At 38.0% G+C, this 14,241-nt stretch overlaps 1 protein-coding gene across 1 annotated transcript in view; it reads left to right on the plus strand.

Moving 5' to 3' along the window:
* myo10 (myosin X) overlaps positions 1–14,241 on the plus strand; it is a 119,860-nt gene that overhangs the window by 85,559 nt on the left and 20,060 nt on the right. Inside the window, exons 20-21 of the mRNA XM_033982865.2 lie at positions 12,427–12,551; positions 13,438–13,552. Coding sequence (XP_033838756.1) covers positions 12,427–12,551; positions 13,438–13,552 — 240 coding nt within the window. The remainder of the gene's footprint in view (positions 1–12,426; positions 12,552–13,437; positions 13,553–14,241) is intronic.

A 14,241-nucleotide genomic window follows, 5' to 3' on the forward strand; every position in this document is an offset into this window, starting at 1 on the left:
TAACTATACTGTATAACTATAGCTGAACGCAGTTTACGACTAGACTGAAACTCCTCCCTGGCATTTAATACTAGATAGACAGGACAGGCCATTTTGGTGTTTTATTGTTCTTTTCCTGTGTATAGTGTTATCTGTATATTGGTTTTTGTGTGTGTGAAGCACTTTGGACTGCTGTGGTTGTTTTAAATAACCTTGCATTGAAACTATTAAGCAAGTGACTCCACCAACACGAGTTACTGGTCAGATCTGTGGAGAGACTTACTGTGGGCAAAAGACTAATGTGTAGATTTTCTTATATTTTCAGTTGTGCCACATCTTTAAGTGCTTTTATATTTTGATCAGTACTTACATTCTCTTGCATCTATAATGTATTGTGTAGTTTCCAGTTTTGGCCAAAAGATGTAATTCTGCATATTTTCTTGTAGTACACTTAGAAAATGTGAACATTAAGATTAAAGATTACACGGGTTGTTGCTTGAATCGAGGATGTGTTGGCTCGGTTAGTATTCGGACCAGAGTAATCATGAATCTTCAGGTATAAAGTCCTGCATTCCGACGTTCACTGAAGCGTCTACTACAATATTATTAGCCCTTTAGCTACGCCAAATATTTCTGAATAGTAATTTCGGCACGGACACGCCCCCACCGATTGCCATGACAACAGAATGTCAGACACATGCTTTTGTTCCATGAGACAGCTCCCCTCGTCTCTGTCTGAAAGCTAACCAATGTGATTTGTACCAGTCCAGTCATCTGATCACTTATCGATCTATGTCCCAGAGTCACACAGCAGTCAGCACTAAAAATACACAATAGGTACAATGTTACCTACTGTAATATATAACATTTCAAATATAAATTTTATTCACTTCAAGATGTAAATTAACAACTCGGGCTGAACAATTTGGGAAAAATATTTAATTGCGTTTTTTCTGACAAAGGTTGTGATAAGATTACATTTGCCACTTATGTTTTAATGAAAGGATTCTGTTCAAGTTCACATATTAAACACATCCAAAAAAATTGACAAAAAGACAGGGTTACAGGGTTGGCAGCTTTTACACAGAATATGATCCCATGGAGAAGGGAGGGCATCTGACACAGAGGGACATTTCAGAACATGTTAGTACAAATCTTAACTACAAGTTTAGCAGCTTTTTTGCAGAAGAAGACAGGATATTTTGTTGTTTATGGAGGAAATAATTGTACTTAAAAATTGCAGATTTAGTAATTGTGCCCATTCAAATTGTGATTTTGATTGGACTGTGATTAATATTGCTGCTGTACTTTCAACCATAATATAAGAGGCTATGATTTGTATTGCTGTTTACACGATACAGGCTAGGAGAGGCATTCAACTGCATGAGGTAAGAAATACCCAGGAAAATATTACGCATGTGCAGTGTTGGGAAGTAACTGAATGAAAATACGTATTCTGAATAAAAATGTAATACATTTTCATTTGGTGGTATTCAGAACTTATTTAAATGGAATACTCGACGGTTCTTGATCATGCAATTTTGGCTTTGGGCTGCACAGTGTTGGTGAGAAAAAAGAGAAAACACAGCTCTTGCAAATGTTTTTTAACACTAATATAATGCGACTGGGTGTAAAAGTATTCTAAGTATTCAGAATACAGTACTCTGACTGGACTATGTACCTGAATGCAGATATTTAGTATTCAGTAACTAAATACATTTTCAAAGTTTGTTTTAGATTAGCAACAATGACAAAACTACAGTCCCTCCACCATGGCCTAGCCTGTTGTTTATTTTTTTGTCCAGCTACACTTAAGTGAAAGTGAAACCTACCAGAGCTTCAATGTGTTATTTGTAAGTTGCCCGTAAGGCATTTCGTAGCATGTCTGAAAGTCAAAAAACTCAACGTAAATGAGATGTACTTTGTCCATCCCTGCCAAAAGTGTGTATGCTAGCTGTTTTTGTTAGCAATATCAGCATAGTTTAGTGCTAATGCTAAATTTCTAGGCGCACCTGAATGTCTCAACAAATTCTACTTTTAATGTATAAATACTGAAAATGCAATTCAGATGTTTTTCTTAAACCAATATGTCAATGTAAAACTTAACACCTGATCCACTGCACACTTTTGCTCGTCCTGAACATGTGATCTATGCAACATTCAAATCCAAACACAGGCGAGAAACTCACTCAAACTACCATCTACAAACCTCGTGCTCGGGCAGCTGCACTCCTTTATGTGGCCTCTCATCCCATGTTAAACAAGGCCAGATGATGATAGGGCTTCAATGAAGCTTAAAGTAGAGGAGTAAACGCAGGGCCCCAAGGGAAAGCAGGGGTCGGGTCCCTAAAGAGGCCCCCAGAGGGGTCCTGTCATCTGCCCGCTCCATTTACAGCGACAGAAGGAGGAGAGAGTCAATATTAAATGCACAAGTGGATTCAAATGAAAAAGAGGGCACACTTTCATTTCAGGAGCCATCTGCCCGAGGAGGGTCCAAGATGTGCCCTGAGACGCTAATGGAGCTATATTATGAGATTTGGACATTGTTGGACCAGACAAAGCACGTAATGTACGCAAGACAACAAAAACAGCTCATTCTGAAACAAGATTATTTCGCTAAAGAGTAACTGGCTCTATTATGTGTGCGCTGTCTGTTAGTGCGTAGAGAACATGAAGGATTCAAACATTTAAATAAACTTAGTCATGTAACAGTAGCCTAAATACTGTGATATCGTTTCATCAAGTCTCACAATAATATCATGAGCCGTCACCATATATCGAATATGGTTAAGCCTCTTTGTTTAAATGCATTGTTTTGTTGCAGTAACAAAATGTCAGAAAAATGTCTGTATGATGTCACCCAAAGCGTTCAGCTCCAGTCAAATGAAGCTCGTTGAGGCCAGAGCAGTTATAGCAGCCAATTTGGAGCCGAGTTCCATATTAGGAATTCTGACCGTGAGTATCATAGCAACCAAAGAGCCAATCCGAAGTGAGGCTATTGAAGGTAATGCCCCTTTCTGCCCACACTGCTAGTTTAGGAGGAAGCAGCCCCTTGGCAACGCTGTCAATCAAACCTGTCACTAACGCTAGCAGGATTGACCTCGGGGAAAGAAGATGCTTGATTTGTCTGTTATTAATGTTCATATATTGATTTACAGACACAATACCAAAATAAAAATCTCAGGATCATTTAGACTGGGTTGAGACGAACATTTTAAGACCAAAATGACAAGTCTGACAGCAGCAGTTACAGAGAGAGGGGCCATGCTTTTTACATAGAAAGTGAATTTGAGCCAAAGTCGATGGAGCCGAATTGCACCCATCCTCACTTCCTATTTAGAACGCGGCAGCTAGCAGGTTAGCTCTGTCCATTTATATATCTATGGTTTCAAATCGCATCAGGGCAAAAATGTGCAATTGACAAACCTAATAGTTAACTCCGTGGCTAAAAAGTTGAATGTTGTCACTCGTCCAGGTCTGATCCATAGTAAAAAAATAAAAAAAATCCAGTTGAGAGATTTACTTTTGGCTTTTACTTTGAATGTTGGAGCTTAGATTCTTACTTCCACAAGTGCACTGTGCCATTTGGCCCATGAGCAGTACACTCATCTGTGAAGAATATCTCTTAGTGCTTTGAGTGTCTGTCAGAACAGGGAAGTAGTATTCATTACACTATTCAAAGTAATGTCCAACAGCTTCTTCTTTGGGCATGTACAGACAAACCCACACACAAAATGAGGACTTTAAGGTGTGCAAGAAAGTTAGCATAGCACTATTAACATACACATTGTTCTAAGATGTGAAATAACATTGTCCACTAGACTCTATATGAATGCACCTATTAGCACATATGACTACATATGCAAAAACAGGTTTACACTTTATAGAGGGTTCCCATTGGCGTTTGTGTATTGCATCTACGAGGTGGCAACGACTGATTACACAGATACAAGGCCACATGGTAATAAAAAAGAAAGTACTATGATTTGAAAATTACATTCTATTAACTATCTAACAAAAGAGTATATTTTATTATCATTGTGGTATCGATATCGAGTATCAAGTCTATTCCTTAGTATTGTGTTTTAAATGTTAGCATCGTGACAGCGCTAACATCTACTGCACATATTACTAAGCTCCGGTTGAGTCTGATTAGTTTGATTGTGTTACATGTACTGGTTCATTTTGAGTTGATCTGATTGATGATGTAACAGAGGAGTGAGTGTGAATTATGGGTCTTCGGCAGATGGAAATGTCAATATATTGAAAAGAGTAGACTGGGGACAGACTGGGGCTTTAGTCCAAGTCACAACGAAAAAACAAACGTCGAGCAAAATGAACCAAATCTAAACTAAATCCTGTTTGAATCAGTTTCAACACAAAAAATAGCTCTAGTCTAGCTCTATTCTAGTTTTAAAATCGATTATGTTTTAGTTTTGACAAAATTCATCAGCTATTTCATTTTATACAAGTTACGATGAAGCACATACACCTGTCACAGTAACACATTTTGAAGTACAATTTATTGCTACAGAGAAATTCACTCCATAGCTCAAATCTTACCGTCAACACAAATATGCAAAATCTCCCCAGTTTTACTAGAAAAATGACTAATGCCTAGAAGCACAGCTAGTTTTTTTTTTACTTTTCTGTTTGTCTCTGCGGGAATGTATGAAAAGTTCCACAGTTCGGCATTAAACTTCACAGTTAAGTTACTTTCTACAGAACATAAATGCCCTTGGTCAGTTGAGTAACTTGTTCATACAACTAAATACTACTATATAAACACGTAGCTGGCTTTGAGCTTTTCAAACTTTCACGTACGTTCAGTTCAGAAAATGGTATTCTAACACTGAAACTAAAATGAGTTCATAGAGGATAAATTCACCTAAAAGTTGAAAAAAATATCATGTTGAATATCACGTTGTCAGTTACTCCTAAACAAAGCTCGGACCAGTTTACAACCGAACCAGTGCATGCCCAGTCAGTTTGAATATAAACAGCCTGGAGCCGCCCAAAAAGTGACCAACACACAAATTAGCCCCCGGCAGGAGTCACGTCGTCATGGCAACCCCTACCCTTAGCCCCGCCTCCTCTCCCTCCTCTCAGACGGAGCCTTTGTTTGAACACTCCGAGGCACAGCGCTCACTTTGGGGGAGTGTACAGACGCACGCACTGCACTCTCACTACTGGAACTCAATCTGGAATTTTAGATTTGGGAATTTGGGAATTTTGAAAAAAGGAAAAAAGGTGGAATTATTAAGAAGAAGACTGGGCAGATGGAGAAATGAGAGGTGAGGTGGTTGGTGTTGTGTCTTGCTCAGTGTTAGTTATAGTCAAGTATATATCAATGGGATGATACGGTGAGTTCAGGTGTCAGCTTGTTGCATGTGATTTTAAGCTTGCTGTGTTGTATATTTTTCATTATTTTTATTATTTTAATTTGAATGCAAAATCTTGTTGTCATTTTTGGAACATTCTTTGTAATTTTGGAAATGAAAATTACATTATTAAGAATACCATTACATTTTGAGCCAGTCCAATTTTACTCTGCTTTACCACTTTAACTTTACTTGGATTTGTTCTGGACTTTTTTGACCTGTTTTTTTAATGTCACGCTTTTTTAATGTGCAACAGGTCACCACAAACTGAACTTAAAGGTGCACTATGGAACTTTTATGGTGGGGGGTCCGCTACCTGCTGGTCTCTATGATGGACATGGTATTGCTTTGCCTGAAATGTTCCACAGTGTTGTTTTAAACTTATCTGTATTGCTTTTATTCAAGTACTGGTGCTTCTGTTGCTATAACAAAATGCATTAGTGTTGTGAATGGGCTCGCTTCTCCACTGATCTGACTTGTAACTTGGCCTGGTGCTTACTTGTCTCCGTTGAGCTGCTATGTTTAATGTTATACTGTGAAACATTCCTGACACGTGCTAACCTCTCCATAGTGACAAGCAGGTGACCAACTCTCCACGGAAAAGTTACGCAGTGCGCCTTTAATCGAATGTAGTGAGGTCAGTGCATGTAGTGGTATTTTTGTTGTGGCATCTTTAAATGAAATTGTGTATATATTATTATTATTATTTTATTGAATTTTCATTTTAGTTTTGTATTTGGAAGTTTTTGGACTCTTGGCAGTATAGTGTAAATTACAAGTTTCGTAAGTCTCATTACTTTTATATGTATTCTTTTAAAAAGTAAAGATGGAGATAACACAGGATGGTCCCTAAATGCTAACGTAAACATTAGCATTTCTTACAGTTGGTAATTGTCTGCACACTCTCACTCTGGAGGAGCAGACAGGCGCAATCACACAGGCTTTTGTTATTTAAGGAGCTGCTAATGAGGATGGGAAGAACATACTTAGAAGAACACAACATCTCTTAAAAAACACAGATATGAGGTACCTGGAAGCACCCAAAGGTCACAACCTACATGATTTAGTGTTAGGGCTGTAGCCAACTAGACATAAGCAGCAGATCGATTAGTCTACTATAAACATGTGGGGAAAAAGCTCTTTAAACTATTACATATTTATGCAGAAAAAAGAACTAGGTAACAATATAAAACAGATTCAACTTCATTAACTTCTCCTTTCTGTTTTTTGTTCCATATAAACCCTTATAATAAGCTAAATAAAATAATTAATCCACGTTTTGTTAGGCTTCATTGACCAAATTATATATATATATATATATATATATATATATATATATATATATATATATATATATATATATATATATATATATATATATATATATAAAAAGTGGTCGATTTTGTCGACTTTAATAAAATGCCACATTTAATTAAAGTCTTATTTCTAAAGTTGAAGATATACAGTTTTATAACAATAATATTAAAGGCGCTGTACCTTTTCCTGTCTTTAAAATATGAAAAAATTACAATTTTTGCAGTGGTCTAAAGTTATTTCAATATAACATTCTGAACAACAACCAGTGATATATGGTCACATTTTTATATAGCGCTCTTCCACCTTTAAAGCACTCAAATTGCAGCTAGCATGCTATCGTGCACTTCCTGATTTTCTCACAATAAAACGCTTCATAATTCGATGCAGAGCTGTTTATGCTATACATCTGTACTTTGGTAAGATGAATTTCCTCAAATGCGTGGAAAAATTTGCTAAATCAGGAAATAATTCAGGCATTACATTGTTTGTTTTAATTTATTTTACAGCAAAAAAAAAAGATGCATTTGCTTTGTAATGGAAGACTTTGATAGACTGTGGAGATGTGATTATCTTGTCTCTCATTTGTTCATCTCCCTGTTACAAATTGCCCATTTAACACCATAATCGATTTTTAATTAAACCCATTACTATTCATTCCTGCTGCCATCACTCTCAATTAATCTGCAAATTGTGACAACATAGTTACATTTATAGACACATTTCTTTCAGTTTGAAGTGTTTTTTTTTACATATAGTCTTGATAGTTTTGATATAAACATAACGCGATTACTTCAGCGTTTGCATCTCTAACGTGAGGAGACAGCTTGGCATATGGAAGAGCGTGGCAGTAATTATGGTGAATTTGAATGAGGCAGATGTATGTGATGTGGGCTAATGGTATGTAGATAGAATATGTGTGACAAACAATCATAAAATCACAATATGTTTGGTTTAAGGTCATTTGAAGTGTAGCTGTCAATAACATCATGGGCATAGTATACTGGAAAAAACATGTTAATAATAGTGACAATTATAAGAAGCTTTAAGATGGTAAATTCATCGGTTAAAAAAAAGATCCTAAGATAAAATGACACATAAAACCTATATCATTTTTATTTTATTGTGTTTTATTTGTTTTATTTATTTATTTTTGCTAATGTTTGCTAAGTATGCCATTGGCCGATTCCTGTGAAAAGGTCCAAACATCAGCAAATATTCCTGTTTTGAAAGAAAATTTTAGAACCATAATTCTTGGAGCAAGTTGCCATGGTGATTTGGCTAGACGCCACTTGCGCTCCCAGTCATAACTTGCCACATACTGTTGCTGAAATATTTAGACTAATGTGAACTGGATGTCTCGCCTAAGGACGTAACATCAGAACACGCTTCAGTGAGTTTTTATCGTGCAATCCTACCGTTAATGGGTGAAAGCTTAGCCATTTGCGTTCGCTCCATAATTAAACTTGCAAAAAAGGGGCTGTAGACATGGAAAAAACAGTGGTAGTTTGCATTCCTATCATCGTTATTATTCACAGCGATGAGTTTATAAGTGTTTTTTACAACTTCCAGAGGCCAGAGCGAAGTTTTACTCGTCATACTAAGAACAATTAGCATACTAACAGCGTACCAGCCTTACTTTCTGGCTCGATGACCATAAAACCACTTTATAATTATATAGAGACAGCACACTTCAGTCTCATTTGCCGCTTGTAAAATATATCGGTACTGAGGCAAGACCAATTTTACTTTATTACATGAAAAAAATCAGATTGACCGTTTTTAATTTGTCTGATAATGATCCAAACCCGCATTAGTCATGTTGACATTCCTAATGGAAGTATAATTATCTTGTCCTCGCTCCTCCTCTTTGATTCACCCTTTGTCTTAAGTCCTGTGGAATTCTGCATCCTTCAAACGAGGGGGTCAGTGGAGCTCCCGGGCCGCTCAGGGATTTAGTGGGATTTATGTTCTTCTCGGAGCGCGGACATTGTTCCAAACTCAGAAAGGAGGAGTTACAAAAGAGACTGCAGCTAATCCTGTATTCACTGCCTTCAGGTGGCTAGCCCTGCTCACACCACTGTACAGGGCTTTGTATGCTTTCATGGGATAAAGCTGTAAGAGATGTGAGGTTCAAAGAAGTAGCAAGGTGATTTTCAAAACTTTGGTGATTTGCAAAGAGATAAAGAACTGATTTAAAGAGGATGTGAATAGAACATTTAGCAGTTTTTTCTTCTACTGATATGCCATAGATTGGTTGTCAAGGTAATAAGACTTCTATGAAATTTTTTTTTAGGATTTTTGAGAATGTTGTAGGTACTTGCGATGCAGCAGAATCAATACATACCTTAGCAGTTGTAGTTCATGTTTTATATCTTCAATAGGAGTATATTGAAAAAATCTCATCTACAGTCCTTCATATTCTGACAGAGCAGCCACCAAGGACGACCACAGCTATGAGTTTCAAAGCTGGTGCAAATGAAACAAAACTCCAACCATGTTTTTGAACTAAGAACATGATACATTTTACGTTACATCTGGCTAAACACAAGTTATTCCTCACTTACCTTATACATTCTGAACACCTTAATTATTCACAGTGATGAGTTTATAAGATCTTTTTACAACCATAAAATCTTGCTTGTGATGGTAAAACTAACAACAAATGGTGAATGGTCCTGTTTTTATATTACGCTCTTCCACCTTCAAGGCTCTCAAATTGCAACTAGCATACTAATGTGCATTTCCTGATTCTTGAACAATAAAACCCTTTATAATTCAATCCAAACAGCACACAGTGGACTAATTTTGATTTCAAGAGCTGCTTATACTTATGATAAGACACATTTTCTTAACAAATGGCTAAACACAGGTTGTTGTTTTTACAGATATATTGAATTAAACTATACCATGAGTAGCTAATTATTTAACATTTTTGTCTGAGTGTCTGACTTTTTTTCCAGATAATCACATCTAAGTCTCGGGATGTGGGTGGGCATAGGGGGTAGGTGAAAACAGAACATTTCATATCACTCAAATCTCATATGCAGGAATGTACAGGATTACTCAAATGTGCATGAATCAATCAAAATGCAGCTTTGGGTAAACTGCTGATGAGAGCGTTATAACATGGTTAAAAGCTCATACAAGTTGATTTAGCGCGTGTTCTTTACGTTACATGCATCAGTCCATAAACATGTAGTAGCACTAGTAAGTCTTCCCTGACTCCTTCCAACCTTCCGACCGGCTGCGTGGGATTTTCAACACGATTAGTTTCCTCCGTATTGTCCGAAGTGTCCAGTTGACTTTGTGTGTTTGCATTATCCCCCCATCTGCCCCACCCCTCAAACAGAGCCACGCCTCCTTTTGTACCCCTGAATGCCCCTGCTCTGGAACTATAGGAGGAAGTGGTCCTGAGAAATACACTGAGTCTGACCCCGAGGCTATTGTCACTGCTTCTATAGTGCTCCACGGCTGTGTCGGGGTGACAAAGGTCTGCTGCTGGATGGAGGAGATAAACAAGAGTAAAAGGATTTTCAGTCACTTTAACAATATTGTGCTCCTTGCAGTATACATGTTGTTGTATTACAAACCTATAAATGGAGTATATTTATTTATGTGTCGACTATAAGTGCGCCTTGAATCAGCGTGTGAAAGAACTCAGGAATCAAATTGTTTCAGGCTGTTAGGGTGTTCATGAATGTAGACATAGATTTAAACAAAATCTCTCATTGTTAAATAAAGTCCAGGCATTTTTATTTGCAGAGCACATTCTGAGCACAATGTAATCGAAACTCAAAATGTCTAAAAAATGAAGGTGCAAAACATAATATGCAGGAGTAATACGAGTAGCTCCAAGGTGCAAAGAAAGTGCAAAATAAACCACAAAATTGGACAGAGAAATTTGCGCCATCGAACCACTCGCCCACCACATTCATACAAGGCAAGGTGGGCAAAGTGTCTTGCCTAAGAGCACAGCAACAGTATACATTATAGTCACTGCTTCTCCATTGTGGCACCTGGTATTCCCAGCGATCTCTCATCCAAACACTAAACATGCCTAACATTGCTTAGGTTCTGAGATTTGCTGAGATGGGCATTATGAAAGCGGTTTATGCCACATCTCGCTGGTTCACTGTCAAACTGTCTAAATGCAATTCAGTGGGATTCCTGTCTTAAAGCTATGCAATATTTAGCCATTCATTCATATTCATATTCTAATTCATATAGTAAGTTATTCCACTATGGCAGATAGAAAAAAAAAATCTCTTGAGAATTTTGCATATTTTTGCATATTGAATTTGCACGGACCTCTTGAGCCTCAATAGCACCCAAACCGTAGCTTGAAATTCACACAAAGCATTGCAAAAATGTCAAACAAAATACAGAGTAAACCTGTCAAATCTTGCAAAGAAACTTGAACCAATGGGAGCAAAGCTATTGACAAGAGGAAGCGCCGGAGTGAAGCAGTGCCCGAGGCAGAGGGCAGCGTTGACACGGCTAGCCTTTGTGCGCGCGTATGCTAATGCCAGATATGCTAATGCCCCGGTGTCCGCAAAAGGCATCCATTCAGGCCCCCGTCTTCTTCAGAGCAGATACAAACTAGATAAAGAAGGCATTAGGGACATTTTTCATTCAAACGCCCACCGAGGTTACGGGTTTAGGGGCGCGAGCCAAGGGGACCCTCAAAGCCCTTCTGTATTCTCTGATAGGGCTGTGGCTCGTTGCAGAGATGCTGGGATTGGATAGGAGCCGGTGACGTAGGGTCGGTTGGAGCGTTGTAATGTTTTGGAAGCTGTGGAATGTAGTTTAAAGGGGGTAAAGGGACTCAAGTGACGTGGAGTTGGGAGTGGTAGACGTCATGGGCCAAGCCAGGATGCTAAATCACATATCTACCATGGAACTAGACCACAAGCTGCACGGGGAGATGTTGGAATTTTGGGGGAAAGTTGGCACAAAAGTATCAACATTTGTATGGAAAATTCTCAGATTCTCAGATCCTCTTTTCTCGGTTTGGTGGTAAGAAATTGTATGTTGCTCTTTCACTAATGTTGTGTTATTGTGTTTTGACTAATATACGTTTTCTCAAAGGTGCACTACTGAACTTGTCCCTCATCTTTACTCTTCCTCAACTTATTTATCTTATTTATTGCATTACAAGTGCTTTAAAACAATGGGAAAATATGCATTGTTGTTGTGATCTCTCTTCTGTCCTGGAGATTGTTATTTATAATGCAGTAATGTGGAACAATTCAGGCAAAGCAATCTCCACATCTTCATAGAGACAAGCAAATGGCAGGCTCTCCACCAGGAAAGTTACATAGTGCACTTTTAAATTATAAAGCTATATGGTGAAACTAATAATGCTCTATCAACCCTAATTTCTCATGTGACTTGGCTTGACATGACATACCTTGAGTTACTTTTATTTGAAACACTTCAATGTTTTTACAATCCAGCCAATATATGCACAACACCTTGAAACGCAGATGTGAATTCCAGCAAATAAATCCAGTAGTAACACAAACACTTCGAGCTGAAAATCAATCCCTATATCCCATGTTGTCACACCTCTCTGATAACAACAACACCACATCACAAGAAGTCAATACCTTGTAACAGCTCTATTGATTGGCTCTAGATGTTTTCATTCTCCTCACAGCTCCAGGCCAGTCCAGATCGTCTATTGGCGAGTATCCATTTCCTTTGGGATGTGGACATTATTAACTGCATGTGGTCTTCTCTTGGACAGATGCCGGACCAGTTTGACCAGGCCTTGGTGCTGAACCAGCTCCGGTACTCAGGCATGCTGGAGACGGTGAAGATCAGACGCACTGGTTTCCCTGTACGGAGGCCTTTCCACGAGTTCTGTGCCAGGTCTGTGTGGAGTCATATATACAAACAGGACTCATATTGCACTATTTTCTGATCTATGTTTCCTTATCACAAACAGACCTGGAGTTGTGTTTTGTTTCAGTCACACATGTTTAATACACAAATCCTGCATATGTAAGCTGAGTTTGTCTCTCAAACAGAAAACACTAATACAGAAAGTACTCCAATGTGTTTTTAAAGTCCACACACCTTCACTACCATCATTTGGATGATTTCAGCGCTGGAATTGTCAATCTCTACTGAACTAAATGTAAAAGGTAGATGTTAAGTTGAAAAGTACTGCTTCATGACATCACAAGGTGGAGTAGAGCATTTTGAGCTTTTGAGATGTAGACAGACTAATAATAAAGGGTTAGTCAAACATGTGAATGAAACAAAACACAACTCCAGATATGTTTTTGAGACGAAAATCTGATTGTTATCTGATTTATGGAGTAATCAGATTATTGCAATTTCCCTTAACAGTTAGATTTGAGGTGATTTTTTTTAAGATAGTTTAAATTCACTGTACCTTGTCTCCCTCTAATTTCTCTCGTAAAAACGCACGCATAATCAGATCTAATTATTGTGTTGTCTGGTAATTCTAGTTATCTGATTTTTACTGACCGTGTAAATATACCCAATGGCTTTTCTATGGGGAATTATTTTGCTTTGAGTTAGGGCTGTGATTATTAAAAAAAACAACTTTACCATCCAGAAAAATAGCAATTTTATCCAACCTCACACCCAGTGTCTGCGTACACTAGTGTATGCATGTGTGTGAATGGGTGAGTGGTTTGAAGGTGGAAAAGAGCTATATAAAAATGTGAGCATTTATCATTCTGCTTGTTCATATAAAATGGACTGACCTATGTGTTTTTCCCCCCAGGTACAAGGTGCTTTTGCAGAGCTCGTGGGGGCAGGACGACCCTAAGGCCTGTTGTGTGCATCTGCTGCACCTGTACGACAGCAGCGGCGCAGAGTGGCAGCTTGGAAAAACAAAGGTAAAGATTCATAACAAACAACCCACAAAGTACACTAGATGTATCTAGTGTTGTCTTGATACTAAAATTTCAAACTCAGTTTCAATACTGAGGAATAGATTCGATACTCAAGACCAATTCTGATACCACAGTGATAATAAAAAAACACTTAGACAATAGAATTTCTACTTTCTTTTATATTCCCAAATGGTCTTATATCTGTGTAATCCCTCAGTTGTCCAGGTAGGTTCCACAGTGGTCCATGGCTGTATACTAGTCTATGTGTCTTATACTTCTTCTGATACAGCTCAAAATCAGTCTAAAGATCAAATGATTATTTAGTTTCAATACTAGTTTTTGTAGCGATTAGTATCTGGTTTTCGATACTTTTGACAACCCTAGATATAACTGATCTACAGTGATTCAAAACACATTTTAATTGTCATAGTTTTCACAAAAGCAGCTAAACGGAGAGCATTTTGTATGCTAGCTTCAAATGACTACATACATCGCCTTATTTGCCAATGTGGAATCGAACCAGGGCCGTCTTGCTGTGCGCCCTAACCGCTCCACCCCCATGTCATGTTGAAAAGATAAGATAGATGTCCTTAATCTAAAAATACTGCTATTATTCAGTCATTCTACTGAGCCCACTGTTTCTGTCCCCTCTGGTCTTCATATGGTCTACTTGCCCTCCACTCTAGTGCATG

This window comes from Periophthalmus magnuspinnatus, chromosome 17 (assembly GCF_009829125.3).
Source record: "Periophthalmus magnuspinnatus isolate fPerMag1 chromosome 17, fPerMag1.2.pri, whole genome shotgun sequence".
Taxonomy (NCBI): Eukaryota; Metazoa; Chordata; class Actinopteri; order Gobiiformes; family Gobiidae; genus Periophthalmus; species Periophthalmus magnuspinnatus.